General features: G+C 41.9%; 1 protein-coding gene and 1 long non-coding RNA gene across 7 annotated transcripts in view; both read left to right on the top strand.

The window, feature by feature from the left end:
* LOC149107722 (uncharacterized) overlaps window positions 1–13,004 on the top strand; it is a 112,417-nt gene that overhangs the window by 86,994 nt on the left and 12,419 nt on the right. The gene's annotated exons all lie outside the window — the stretch shown is intronic.
* The window catches only part of LOC110050596 (uncharacterized), a 39,260-nt gene that overhangs the window by 13,837 nt on the left and 12,419 nt on the right, over window positions 1–13,004 (top strand). For 5 of the 6 annotated variants that reach the window (XM_089295861.1, XM_089295859.1, XM_089295857.1 and 2 more), the window contains 6 exons: window positions 332–359; window positions 3,216–3,495; window positions 3,915–4,265; window positions 4,889–4,915; window positions 5,665–5,857; window positions 7,397–7,540. In XM_089295861.1, coding sequence (XP_089151987.1) covers window positions 332–359; window positions 3,216–3,495; window positions 3,915–4,265; window positions 4,889–4,915; window positions 5,665–5,857; window positions 7,397–7,540 — 1,023 coding nt within the window. The remainder of the gene's footprint in view (window positions 1–331; window positions 360–3,215; window positions 3,496–3,914; window positions 4,266–4,888; window positions 4,916–5,664; window positions 5,858–7,396; window positions 7,541–13,004) is intronic. The other variant, XM_089295862.1, reaches the window with a different exon arrangement.

The following is a 13,004-nucleotide window of genomic DNA, read 5'->3' on the forward strand; positions in this document are numbered from 1 at the left end:
TAGGGCAAGTCAGTGATAGGTTGGTCTTTCTTAAGCATGACCACCCACCCTGCCGTGGAGATGATGTTGGAGATGGTGAGTGTATATGGGGAACTGTGTTCGGACTTTCACTCGGGCGCATTTTATCGCATTAAGAAATATCTAGTAAACAGGAATAGCGAATACGCACATCATGACACCGCAACAAGAAAAAGATATACGCAATTATATACACAACATTGGATGACGCCTTCGCTGTATAATTGTGCAAGTCCTCGAAAAGTGTAATTTAAAGTTTCTTTTATGGATTATAATTTATTTTCATTCATCTTGGTTTTATTTTCCTATTTAGAATACGGAAGCTAAGCAATACCTATCAGGTAAATAAAAGATATTTATGAGAGTCACATATGAATATATACATATTTATATCGTCGCCACGACAATGTCATCCTCATCCTCCTCCTCCTCCTCCTCCTCCTCCCCCTCCTCCTCCTCGCCCTCCTCCCTCTCCTCCTCCTCCCCCTCCTCCTCCTCCTCATCCCCCTCCTCCTCCCCCTCCTCCTCCTCCCCCTCCTCCTCCTCATCCCCCTCCTCCTCCCCCTCCTCCTCCTCATCCCCCTCCTCCTCCCCCTCCTCCTCCGCCTCCTCCTCCTCCTCCTCCCCCTCCTCCTCCCCCTCCTCCTCCTCCCCCTCCTCCTCCTACCCCTCCTTCTCCTCCCTTTCCTGCTCCTCCTCATCCCCCACCTCCTCCTCCTCCTCATCCCCCTCCTCCTCCCCCTCCTCCTCCGCCTCCTCCTCCTCCTCCTCCCCCTCCTCCTCCTCCCCCTCCTCCTCCTCCTCCTACCCCTCCTTCTCCTCCCTTTCCTGCTCCTCCTCATCCCCCATCTCCTCCTCCTCCTCATCCCCCTCCTCCTCCTCCTCCTACCCCTCCTCTTCCCTCTCCTCCTCCTCCTCCTCCCCTTCCTCCTCCTCCTCCTCCTCTCCCTCCTCATCCCCCTCCTCCCTCCGCTCCTCCTCCCCCTCCTCCTACCCCTCCTCCTCCTCCTCCCCCTCCTCCCTTTCCTGCTCCTCCTCATCCCCCACCTCCTCCTCCTCCTCATCCCCCTCCTCCTCCCCCTCCTCCTCCGCCTCCTCCTCCTCCTCCTCCCCCTCCTCCTCCTCCCCCTCCTCCTCCTCCTCCTACCCCTCCTTCTCCTCCCTTTCCTGCTCCTCCTCATCCCCCATCTCCTCCTCCTCCTCATCCCCCTCCTCCTCCTCCTCCTCCTACCCCTCCTCTTCCCTCTCCTCCTCCTCCTCCTCCCCTTCCTCCTCCTCCTCCTCTCCCTCCTCATCCCCCTCCTCCCTCCGCTCCTCCTCCCCCTCCTCCTACCCCTCCTCCTCCTCCTCCCCCTCCTCCCTTTCCTGCTCCTCCTCATCCCCCACCTCCTCCTCCTCCTCATCCCCCTCCTCCTCCGCCTCCTACCCCTCCTCCCCCTCCTCCTCCTCCCCCTCCTCCTCCTCCTACCCCTCCTTCTCCTCCCTTTCCTGCTCCTCCTCATCCCCCACCTCCTCCTCCTCCTCATCCCCCTCCTCCTCCTCCCCCTCCTCCTCCTCCCCCTCCTCCTTCTCCTACCCCTCCTTCTCCTCCCTTTCCTGCTCCTCCTCATCCCCCACCTCCTCCTCCTCCTCATCCCCCTCCTCCTCCTCCTCCTCCTACCCCTCCTCCTCCTCCCCCTCCTCTTCCCTCTCCTCCTCCTCCTCCCCTTCCTCCTCCTCCTCCTCCTCTCCCTCCTCATCCCCCTCCTCCCTCCGCTCCTCCTCCTCCTCCTCCTCTCCCTCCTCATCCCCCTCCTCCCTCCGCTCCTCCTCCCCCTCCTCCTACCCCTCCTCCTCCTCCTCCCCCTCCTCCTCCTCCTCCTCATCATCATTATCTCTTTCTTCTTCTTCTTCTTCATCATCATCATTATCATTGTCGTCGTCGTCGTCGTCGTTATTTTCATCGTCTTGTCTTTTCACACCACTGGACGCATAAGGCATCCCCAGTGTAAGCTTTCATAATTTTCCATGCGTCCCACACAACTAACTCCCTTACTCCCTTGAGATGGCTTAGAGAAAGCAACGTGAACGAAAGTAATTTATTTTCAGTAGTGTATTTTCAGTAGTGTATTTTCAGTAATGTATTTTCAGTAGTGTAATTTTCAATAGTGTATTTTTGTTCTTTACATTTACCTTAACATGGGGGTAACCAGCTCGAAAGCCAATGGCTATTCTGGTTACGACGCAAATCTTTGTTTTGTGTTCTCCATAGCCATAAGCAACATTTCTTTCTCTTCCCATATTTATGTTATTATACTGATGTAAATTTTAAAATTCTTTAAATAGTGCACAATAAAAAATTGATTGACTGATTGATCTTGGATCCGCCATTTTGGACTATACTTATCGGAAGGTCACAAAATAAAGTGAACAGATGAAAAATTAACCAAACAGATACTAGATTGGAAAAAGTTGCTAATTCTGAAATTTTGCTCAAGAAAAGTAATAGGGGAGGAAGAATTCTGTCACAAAAAGTGGAAATTCGGTATAACCTACATGCCAAAATGGTACTCCCATGGCAATTTCAAATTAATGTCGTGGAGATACCGAGCTGACACTTCTGCAAGGGATGAATTGATACTAAAAGCTCAAACATCATACTAAATCTTGTTTACAAAATTCCGAAAAAAAACTCTAAAAGGGGATGGCCTCAACCCCTCTAGTACCTCCAATGGTTAACTTTCTAATGCGAAACTGCAAAGAAATAAACTAAACTAAACTAATGTGCAAATAACAATCAATGATTTATGCATATTATTTTACGTACAGCCCAATATCCGGTTTCCTAAATCTAAATTTGAACAAGAAGACCATTTTGCGACGATACCTTTTTGCCAATCAGAGTTTATGTGTGAATCGCCAAGCTGTTGGCCAATCAGTGTACGCAATACTTCACAGTTTCCCAGAGTTCATCTTTGTCGTATCCATCGTCTTCGATAAACCATGGAAACGAGTTCTCTTTTTAAAGTGAAGGAGTCTCTTTTCCATGAGAATTCTTTTTCATAGGCGTTTCCAAGAGAATTATTAGTTGTTTCCCCAAGACAAAAGGTGGTTTAGGGTGATCACACGTAGGAGCAGAACTGAAATGTACCGAAAGAAAGAATCAGTTAAACGTGAATAAGAATTAGTTACTAAAACAAAACTTTTGATATTTTTAGTGCCAGAGATTTATCTCATATCATTGGAGACTCCTTACTTCACGTTTGTTCGCGACACACTGAGTTACATCGTCCTCCTTGTTCTACACTATGCGCTGTGTCTTTCACCTACAACGGTTACGTTCAACGGATTGGAATGGTTTATACTCATTTTCTTCACTGGTCGCTATCTGGTAGAACGCAAACAGATTGGTGATGTTTTTCAACACCTAAAGACACAGAGAGAAGGCGGAGCTCAATCAAAATGCATTCATTTAAAAGCTCTCTTGATGTATCAAAGGTAGATTGGAACAGATGAGAGTGAAATGACTACTCAATGACAGTATCTTTTCTTCAGATTAAGATCATGACTGTTTTCTTTGTAACCTGTTTGATATAATATATCAAACACGAAAGACCGTGTTTGACCACATTTCCAAACACCGAGAGGAGAGTTGAAAATACGACGCGCAGCGGAGTATTTTCGACGAACTTTGTTTTTTTTTGGCAAATTTGGTCAAACACTGTCTTGATTGTTTGATATATCTTCTCAATCGAAACTGAAACTAAGGAGAAAACGGAGAAATGAAATCGTAAAAATATCTGCTAATTAAAATCAGATATCCGAACACCGTCACGGTCATGATTTACTTTGTTTAAACGTGATGAATTATTAATGACTTTGAGGACGTTTGATCAAGATTTTTTCTTTCATTTTAGTGCCGACTTGTGGAACAGGTTAGACTTCATCAGTCTTCTTGTTTACTTGGTAATCTTGATACTCAGAGTAGCTACGTTTATCACATCTGGATCAGCGATGAACAACCGAGTTCTTGCTATTGCTGGCTACCTCTACAGCGCTAACACCTTGTTCCTCACGTTTAGAGTGTTTGGCCACGTACTGGAACAATCCAAAGACGTTGGCACCATCCAGATTGCCTTGTTTAGTATTCTAAAGGATATAAGCGTAGTGATTTGGCAGTTTACGGCGGCTATCTTGGCTTTCTCCATTGCTATAACAAAAGTCTACATGGTCGAGAAATCGTTCGTAGCAAATGGAAGTGATGATATGTAAGTTTACAGTCGTTTGATATATTAACTACTTCAGTCAGACTTATGACCCTCACACTTGTGGTGGGCCCCGAAAAATTGGGTTTGGGTGTTCGACCCGCTTCCCAAATTTATGGCCGAAATCTGCGATTTTCCCAGACAGAAAAGATAACGTGTTCTTAGCACCTAAAGATTAGTTCTGAATATGTCTTGGTTAATATTAATCATTTTTGAGACTTAGTTAGAGTTGAAAATGGATTTAAATAGGCCCTTTGCACGATCCGGTCACATGGTACGGAAATAATTATGCCTGGACGCAAGTTATACAGTGGGACTTTCAAAACAAAGGAACTCGTACCAGTCCAGCGCGACATTCCTTTGTTTTAAAAGTCACACTGTGTAACTTGCATCCCAGCATAATTAATTCCGTACCATGTGACCGGATCGTGCAGAGGGCCTATTGCACCCCAGCAATCGGTAACAAATTCTTTATATCTTAGTAAACAAGACTTGTTGATATCTCCTTTAATAGCTATATCGTGGCTTGTACTGGTTTATACTGGATTTTATGGCATTGAATAATACCTAGCGGCTTAATTTATCGCAGTGGTCACGTCTATTAATATAGCGTTTTTACTTTGTAGTGTTTGTAACAAATCTGGAATTTCATGGTAAGTATGCACCACGAACCATTTTAAGTCAGATGCTTCATTGTGGTCGACAGCTTGTTAAATTGCCTTTCTTATTTTTACACAATTCGGATGAAAATCGACAGTTGTTCGAAGAAAGCGAGAAATAACACTATACGAGGTTAGTGTGCAATGCAAGAACAGTATCGTTTAACCTAAAGCCGCCTCCAAAAAAGGAGTTCAGTGTAGAGCTGCGAAGTGCAGCAAGTCGAAGGTGGCCGCCAATAAGTTCAGTCTGAGCTTCTGAAAGCAGATTTCCTTAGCACCAAAATGTGTGCCTGTTTATGATGGGAGATTGAAATATTTGGGTCATCAAAATTTTCCCGTAGGAAAGGTGTAGTGGAGGATCGACTTTGCAAAATAACTACGTGTAAAATAAATAAATAAATAAATAAATAATAATAATAATAATAATAACAATAAAAAACTAAGCATTGAAATACCCATTGAAATTACCCATTGCTTTTGTTGTTATTATTATAGTTATTATTACTATTACTATTATTATTATTATTATTATTATCATACAACGCATAGGGGTAAGAAGACACAGGAATTGCCCATGGTATCCCTCAAAGACAGTTTATAATCTTATCAACTGTCCTGTGCGTTGTAGGTGATATGACCTAATGAATCTTGTGTACGCAACCGGTGTGTTTGTGTAACAACCCAGGGGATCTTCTTCCTCTTACGAGGGAGTTCCTCTTGTTAAGAGTGCTTCTATTTTGCAGTTGGTGGACGATGATTACTTTTCTGGGCTGGTCTCTGCTGGGAGCGTCAGAAGATTTTGATCCTATGACGTCCGCAGATTTCCCTTCACAAACCCTTGCTCGGATCCTCTACGCCGCTTTTCTCGTCATGGGAGTTATTCTTCTTGTCAATATGCTGATAGCTTTGCTATCCAACACGTATCAGCGAATAGAGGTATGAAAATACATGCAAAGAGTTGTGGAAGCCCTCCTCAAATATTCCACTCGATATCCTACGGATAGCAACAGCAAGGAGTTTACTTTCGGACGTTTAATTCCGTTCAGGCCAAGCAGACATTTCGGCATAACCTTGGCTATCATATAAAACATTGTTTAGCGTCCACCTGGTGTTGCTACTTCCGGAGGGGGGGGGGGGGGGGTGACACTCTATGGTACGTTCAACTCTCGTTATGGCGAAGACCCGCCGGACCGTCATTTGGTGTTTGTTATAGCGAGAGTCCGCAATAGCGGGATGTTATGAAAAATGACCCAGTGTTTGGTTGTAAAAGTGACACATAACGTATACTGCTAGAGTCTCAATGGGGGAGGGGGGGGGGGTCCCTTTGAGGAGCCGTTCTGACGGTTGACGTTTGAATTTTAGGTTGTTTGACGGTTGACGGTAATTTTTTCGAATTGATGTTTACAACATGAAATTAATGCGCATATTTGGCTGTAATATTTCATAAAAGGATACAATTTTGCCCATATTTGGATAACTCAATTAGTCATATAATTTTGCACCAAAAATTAGATCTTTGGTCTTCAACTATGTGTCTAATTAGTGTAATTACTCTGCATAACTTGACCCCATTTAAGTCAGTCGTTTAGTTCTTTAATAATAATAATAATAATAATAATAATAAGTTTACTGAGGATATCTGAAACGTATTTGACGGCTAATGTTGGCTTGCTCATCTGACGGTTGACGGTAAAAACATTGCGTTTTTGACGGTTGACGGTTAATATTTTAGTCATTTGACGGTTGATGGTTAACCTCATTGAGGACCCCGTGCTATACTCTTTCAAGCTTTCCAGTTTCTTTTAATACACATTTACTTTGACACATAATCATGTAATGTAGGTCAAAATAGTGTAACAACTAGTAAAAATTCCAACACTACAGAATAATTATGTCATTCAACAAGAGAAAATGATTAATACGTCCAAGTTGTTCATTGTAATGACACAAGAAAAAGAAAAATATAAGGATGGGACCACATGAGGTGTCCGCTTTTTCACAATAGCGGGAGTCCGTGACTGAAAGTTCCTGTCCTTTTTATTGTAGTTTCGGTCAGGTATTTAGCCTGTTTTGTAGGCGTGGCTTGAAATTTTTTTCACCCCAAGAGGTACCAATTCTAAAACAAAATTATCTCCTGTCATATTCTTTCGGCTCAATACCCTAAAAGGTACTGCAAAAGCTTCCACTGTGGACCTTTTGAGGCTAAACACCCCAAGAGGTACCAAAACTGCTCTTTTTAAACCCTAAAAGGTACGACGAGTACCCCCCGTCCTTTCTATATGGGAGTCCTCCACCCCCCTCACCCTGGCTGGGATTTTGTTTTTCTATCGCGAATATATACAATTTGTTGGGGCGTGTTTTCACTTTTCAGTTGGCCTAATATATTTGGTCATAATATTCTCTCAATCGAGGTTCCCTACTTAGATTGCACGTTTTGTAAACATTTTACTCGTTTGTATGTTTGGTTCTTTCAAGGAAAATTCGTTAAAGGAGTGGTCGTATAAATCTGCGATTACAATTGAGACATACGATGGCTACGATCCAATACCCGTTCCTTTAAATATCATCTACAGCCTCGCCAAACTACTCAGGTCTGCGAAAAAGAAAGAAAAGACAAAGGTATAGTACTACTAAACACATATAGAACTAGAGAGTCCCTGGGTAAAAATAACGAACTTAATTAATAGCTTGAGGATACCTTGATGTTCACAACTTAAGTCTACGTCGAGCCTAATGGTGTATATTGCCGGACGTTATCCCAGTTTTCGTAGCATTGGGTAACGAGTGGTATTTCTACTCCTCCCTGGAATGGGTACTAGTCCATTGCAGGGTTACTCCAGCAACTTAATTCGCCGGTACCCTTTTATGTAAGTATCTTTTTCAGGCTAGCTTCAGGTATATGAAAGGGTAGGGATTTCACAAGTTGAGGTATTTGAAAGGGTAGGGATTTCACAAGACAAGTTGAGATATATAAAAGGGTAGGGATTTCACAAGACAAGTTGAGGTATATAAAAGGGTAGGGATTTCACAAGACAAGTTGAGGTATATAAAAGGGTAGGGATTTCACAAGACAAGTTGAGGTATATAAAGGGGTAGGGATTTCACAAGACAAGTTGAGGTATATAAAAGGGTAGGGATTTCACAAGACAAGTTGAGATATATACAACTTTGTAAAGTACCCCCTGGGGGGTTGATAACCCTATTCCACTTCGGCTTTTTAGGAGTTCCTGGGTCTGAGAAGAGAGGAACAAGAAACTGTAAAGTAGCTAAAGTTGCTTATTTAGATTTTGCTGATTTTGTCAGAAAGGGGAAGGTAAATAGAAGATGTCAAGTAAGATTAAAATGCCATAACAGCAAAGTTGGTGGATAGAACATAATAAAATGCAATGAAGGCCGAAAGGCTGAACAAAAACCATCTTGATTAAAATATAAAACAAACAGCTGTGATAAACATTTTAAAAACATGCATTTTATGAACTTGACGTTTCATGTGCTAGTTAACATACATTTTCAAAAGTATAACCGTTAAAATTTTGGACAGCTATTCATATTGCATCAACGGCGGGGGTCTGGAACCTAGACAGGAGAACATCTGCAGTAGAAATTTATGACGAAGCGAAGACTTCACGACTGGAAAACGGAACATTTCAAGGCCCTTTCGAACCATGATCACTCTTCTGCCATTGCTGATCACGTTAAAACAAATGGGACAATTTTGACATTTTGGCGTCCGGCAAGACTGACTACCATTGTAAGGTTAAGGAGACCATATTTATGCAGGAGTTGCAGCCAGCATTGAATGCCAATGTCAGCAGTGAAAAGCTTTTACTTTATTAAGAAAGCTTTTCCATTGTTCACTTTACAGACAGTTTCCGTTTGAAACGTCTTAAGAGCAAATGTCACGAAAAACCAAGCAAAATTTGAATTTGGCGGCAGAAGTCGAAAAATCGATTTTTCTCTCTTTTTGTCCACAAATAGCCCCTAAGTAGATATACAATATGATGTAGTTTTTTGGAGCTCGAAGCGCTTTAAATTCGATAAAACCGAGGAAAACGATTTTCGACTCGACGGTCACCAAAATGGCCGATCGCAATGGCTTAAAATTAGTAATTTAAACTTAATTTGCGCTTGCGTGTAAAGAAGAACCAAAACTTATCGATACTTTTTCTTGAAAGACAAAGTATTTAGCTATCCAAGGTAGGTTAGAACTTGACTTGAGCGCCATTTGAGAATAAACACACAATTTAAAAAAAAAAACCCTTCCAGTTTCTAGGTTGAATTCCTAATTTACGAATAAAATTCAGAGATATTTTTCGACATGTGCCATAACTCCAAATTCCTTGAAACTTCGCCTTTGGAACACTTTTATGTTGTTGTAAAACATGTATTAAAATCAGCTTGGGTTATTCTTCGAGTGCTTTTTGAGGCCCGGCTGAAAAATCCCAATTTTACCTAAAACATCACGAAAAGTAAACAATGGACCTCTGCGTGTTGGTCTGAAGGCAAGCGGATACAGACATTTAAGTCCTTATATTATGAGCTCTTTGTACTAATAAACAAATTGTTTGCTTGCAATTGTAATATAACGGTAAAACAGTACAAACTCAACGCCAAAGTAACTGTATTTAATCCGAGTACGTTTTAGCGCTTCGAATGACACACATTTGTGACGAGATGTCGATTTCACACCAAGGCGAAACAGGAAGTCAAAACTTTTTGCTACGCGGCCTTCCAATAATTAATTTAAGATAACTAGTCGCTGAAGGAGATATTCACTGAATTAAAGCTTAAAACAGTTGCCTTTTCTGTAACCTATCAAGTTCGTTTGCAAAAAGTTATTTCAGAGTCATTTCAGGACCGGCAATGCAAGTTAAATTTGGTAAAGAAATCTTGAAGTTTCCTTGTCTATTTTGTTTGCGAGTCACGGTTTCATTCCCGGCCGTGGAATTTACTATGCCTCACAGAGTTGGTTGTTTTACAAAAGGGCGGCCGTTTATTTCCGAAGTTAACATGTTTCCCATAGTCTTTTGTACTTTTGTCAATATATCATGTTTAGTTAAAATTGGTATCTACAAACAAATCGGAGTGCAATAGGTCTCGCGAATTCCAATTAAGGTCATTCCGCTGAAATAGAACCTGCACTGAGATTTTTGTGAAACTTTGCATATTGATTGTTTATATTATCGGAACTTAAATTTTGAAATAAAAATGAGGGGTCCCCATGTTCGTTTAGGAGCAAAAGCACCTTGTTTATACCCATATAAATCCTTATAATAGCACCATGATTGTAGTTACCATTGCTTGCTAAATTCACGTTTCCGACGATTGCTTTTTGCTCTACACTGAGAATTTGTCCATATTTACTTTACACAGAGAAATTTATTGCTCAATTGAAAACAACAGAAAAAAATTATATGTCACCATACTCGTTTGCAAGAAAACGACGATTTAACTCTATGGCGAGGTTCAGCTGTAAAGAAAAAGCCGCCATTTTTTAATGCGCTCGCGCTAATCACGCGTGAAATTATGCGCAGTAGGGATCCGCAGTGCAACACTGGGGAATGACCTTAAAAGTTCGGTCAGAAATATTTCCCCCCCAAAGCGAAGTTTTTTTTACTAATGTTTTCACTTTGTTTCGACTTTCTGCGATTAGCAATCCACGACTCACTAAAAGACCCGTTTGCAATAGTTAGCTGGACTGCAGGATAGAATATTTAAGCACGCCAAATCCATTTAAGCTAATTAATTTTACCCAGTAAGTTGAATTTTCCCAAGAGAATGCAATTTTAGACGTCACGCTGCATGTAAAAACGATATGTATTCTCAGTTCTCTTGTTCTGTTTTACTTTGTATTGTTTGTTTTTGTTTTTGTTTTTGCCGTCGTGTAAAACATACTGCAACCATATAATGATCGAAGCTCTACCCTAAATTAATTTTGAGACTTTTGCTAACACTTTGTTTGCTTTCGGAAGGTGTGACGCGTCATATCTACAGCAGATCGAAGGTGGGAAGACAGAAGTTCGTAAACGTGGATCTTTTTTAAAGGTTTCTGTCGTTTCTCCTTTGTCATGTTTCAAAAATATGAACTATTGTTTTTTGGATGAGAAGAATTGCTAAGCAATGCGGGTGGACTCTGGTCAGTTATTCTTCCATTATCGGCGCATAAACTGATGAACGAGATTCTCGAGGAAAGTCAGAGGTCAGCGAATCCTATTTGGCAGTGATGCGAAAAGACGGGTTGAGTGACACCAATTTGCCGCTACCCAACATGGTATCCGTTCCAAGAAGAGGTCACGAAGGAGAGATGAATAGAATGAAAATCCTAAGATTTATAAATGCTGCTATGTCAGGGTTGCCGGCGGAAATCTTGCTTGCGATCAATGTTGTTTTGTCGGCTCAGTGTTAAATGGACACGTTCTACATTAGGAGATTGGAAAATAAGCGTCTGCTCGCATTAACTTTGAATGTTACTAAAACTAGTAACAGGGAACGGGGACTGGGAACGGGAGTCTGGAACGAGTTTACAGCGGTAACCCGCCTGAAAATTCAACATGGCAGACAAAGGAAAAGAAGAGGGAACAAATTGGGGAAATGCGAGGAAGTGTTACGGTTGTAAACGTGAGTATCTACCGGCTGTGACCCCAGATCATGAGCCCAGCACGTTCCTGTTAGAGCAGAATCCGATTGATACTCGCGCATGTAATGGCGCCTGGGTTGAAAATCGTATCGGTGTTATCACATGCTGGCCCAATTGGTAAGGCCACAGTCGCTCTTAAATAGAATTTCAAGCCTTCACAGTCTTGTCATATCTTCCCACTCTGTGTGCGAGCTGTCATATCAATATTTAAAAACAGCAACACGCAATATGATATCGAGGACAAGTAACATAACACATGACCATCTTTGAACACGAGTCGTTCGCTGTCTTCGCATTCGGTAGCATGGCGGCCTTTCCGACATCGGCAAGTCAGCTGGCAAATCAGGTGAGCAACGGATAAATAACCTGTGACCTGGCCGCTTTGTTTAAGACAAAATGTATGAGGAAACGAGCAAGGAATATTCCACAATAATGCTAATGTTGGTGAAAGATGACCGCGGAAAAGCGACTGCGTGACACTCGGCACGTTGTCACGTATCAGGCTAAAAACAGTCTTTAGTCTCTGTCTGTGCTTTTTTACCCAGTCTGCAGTCTGCATTTTGTTCCTAGTTTGCATTTTGTACCCGGTCTGCAGTCTGCATTTTGTACTGACCGATTGGGGTAGCATGTGATAATATCGATTCGATTTTCTCCCCAGACGCTATTTCATGCTTTGTTTATCCCAATAACATATTGGGCTCTGGGGCACAGCCAATAGAAACTCACGTTTACAACCATAACACTTCCCTTACATTTCCCCAAATTGTTCCCTTTTCTTTTCCTTTGTCCGCCATGTTGAATTCTTAGGCGGGTTACCGCTGTAAACTCGTTCCCCGTTCCCCGTTCCCCGTTCCCCGTTCCCAGTTTTAGTAACATCCATTAACTTTGTAGTCCCGTTTTCCATATTCAACCGAAGTAAATGCAACTCTGTAACTTTATTTGTACATGTGGACAGTTAAACAGGTTGAATTGTTTAGAATTGCGGTGCCGTGACTGTGAAATCTAAACATTGTCCGTTTGTCAGTAATCTAATTAACGTAAAAAGAAATATTTCTTGTGGGTGAAGGTACTTTTGATTGCATGAATAAACTCATGTTATCATTTTATTTTACTTTAAAAGAAGCATATTGACCTGCAGAACGAAAATATAATAATGAAAGAAGTTAAACCGCTTTACCTCAGCAGACTTTTTTGGCCTCAGAAAAACACGCAAGCAGTCTATTGTTTACTTTTTGCTGATGTTCAGGATGTTTTAGTTAGAATCCGGTTATTTCAGCAGCGCGTTAAAAGCCACTCGAAGAATAACCCAAGCTGATTTTGATACATGTTTTACAACAACATAAAAGCGTTAAGTACAAGGAACTAATAACACAAGGACTTTAAACGCCTACACCCGCTTGCCCTCAGACCAACACGCAAAAGTCCATTGTTTACTTTTCGTGATGT

Source organism: Orbicella faveolata, unplaced genomic scaffold (assembly GCF_042242905.1).
Source record: "Orbicella faveolata isolate gen_17 unplaced genomic scaffold, um_ofav_v1 contig_26, whole genome shotgun sequence".
NCBI lineage: Eukaryota > Metazoa > Cnidaria > Anthozoa > Scleractinia > Merulinidae > Orbicella > Orbicella faveolata.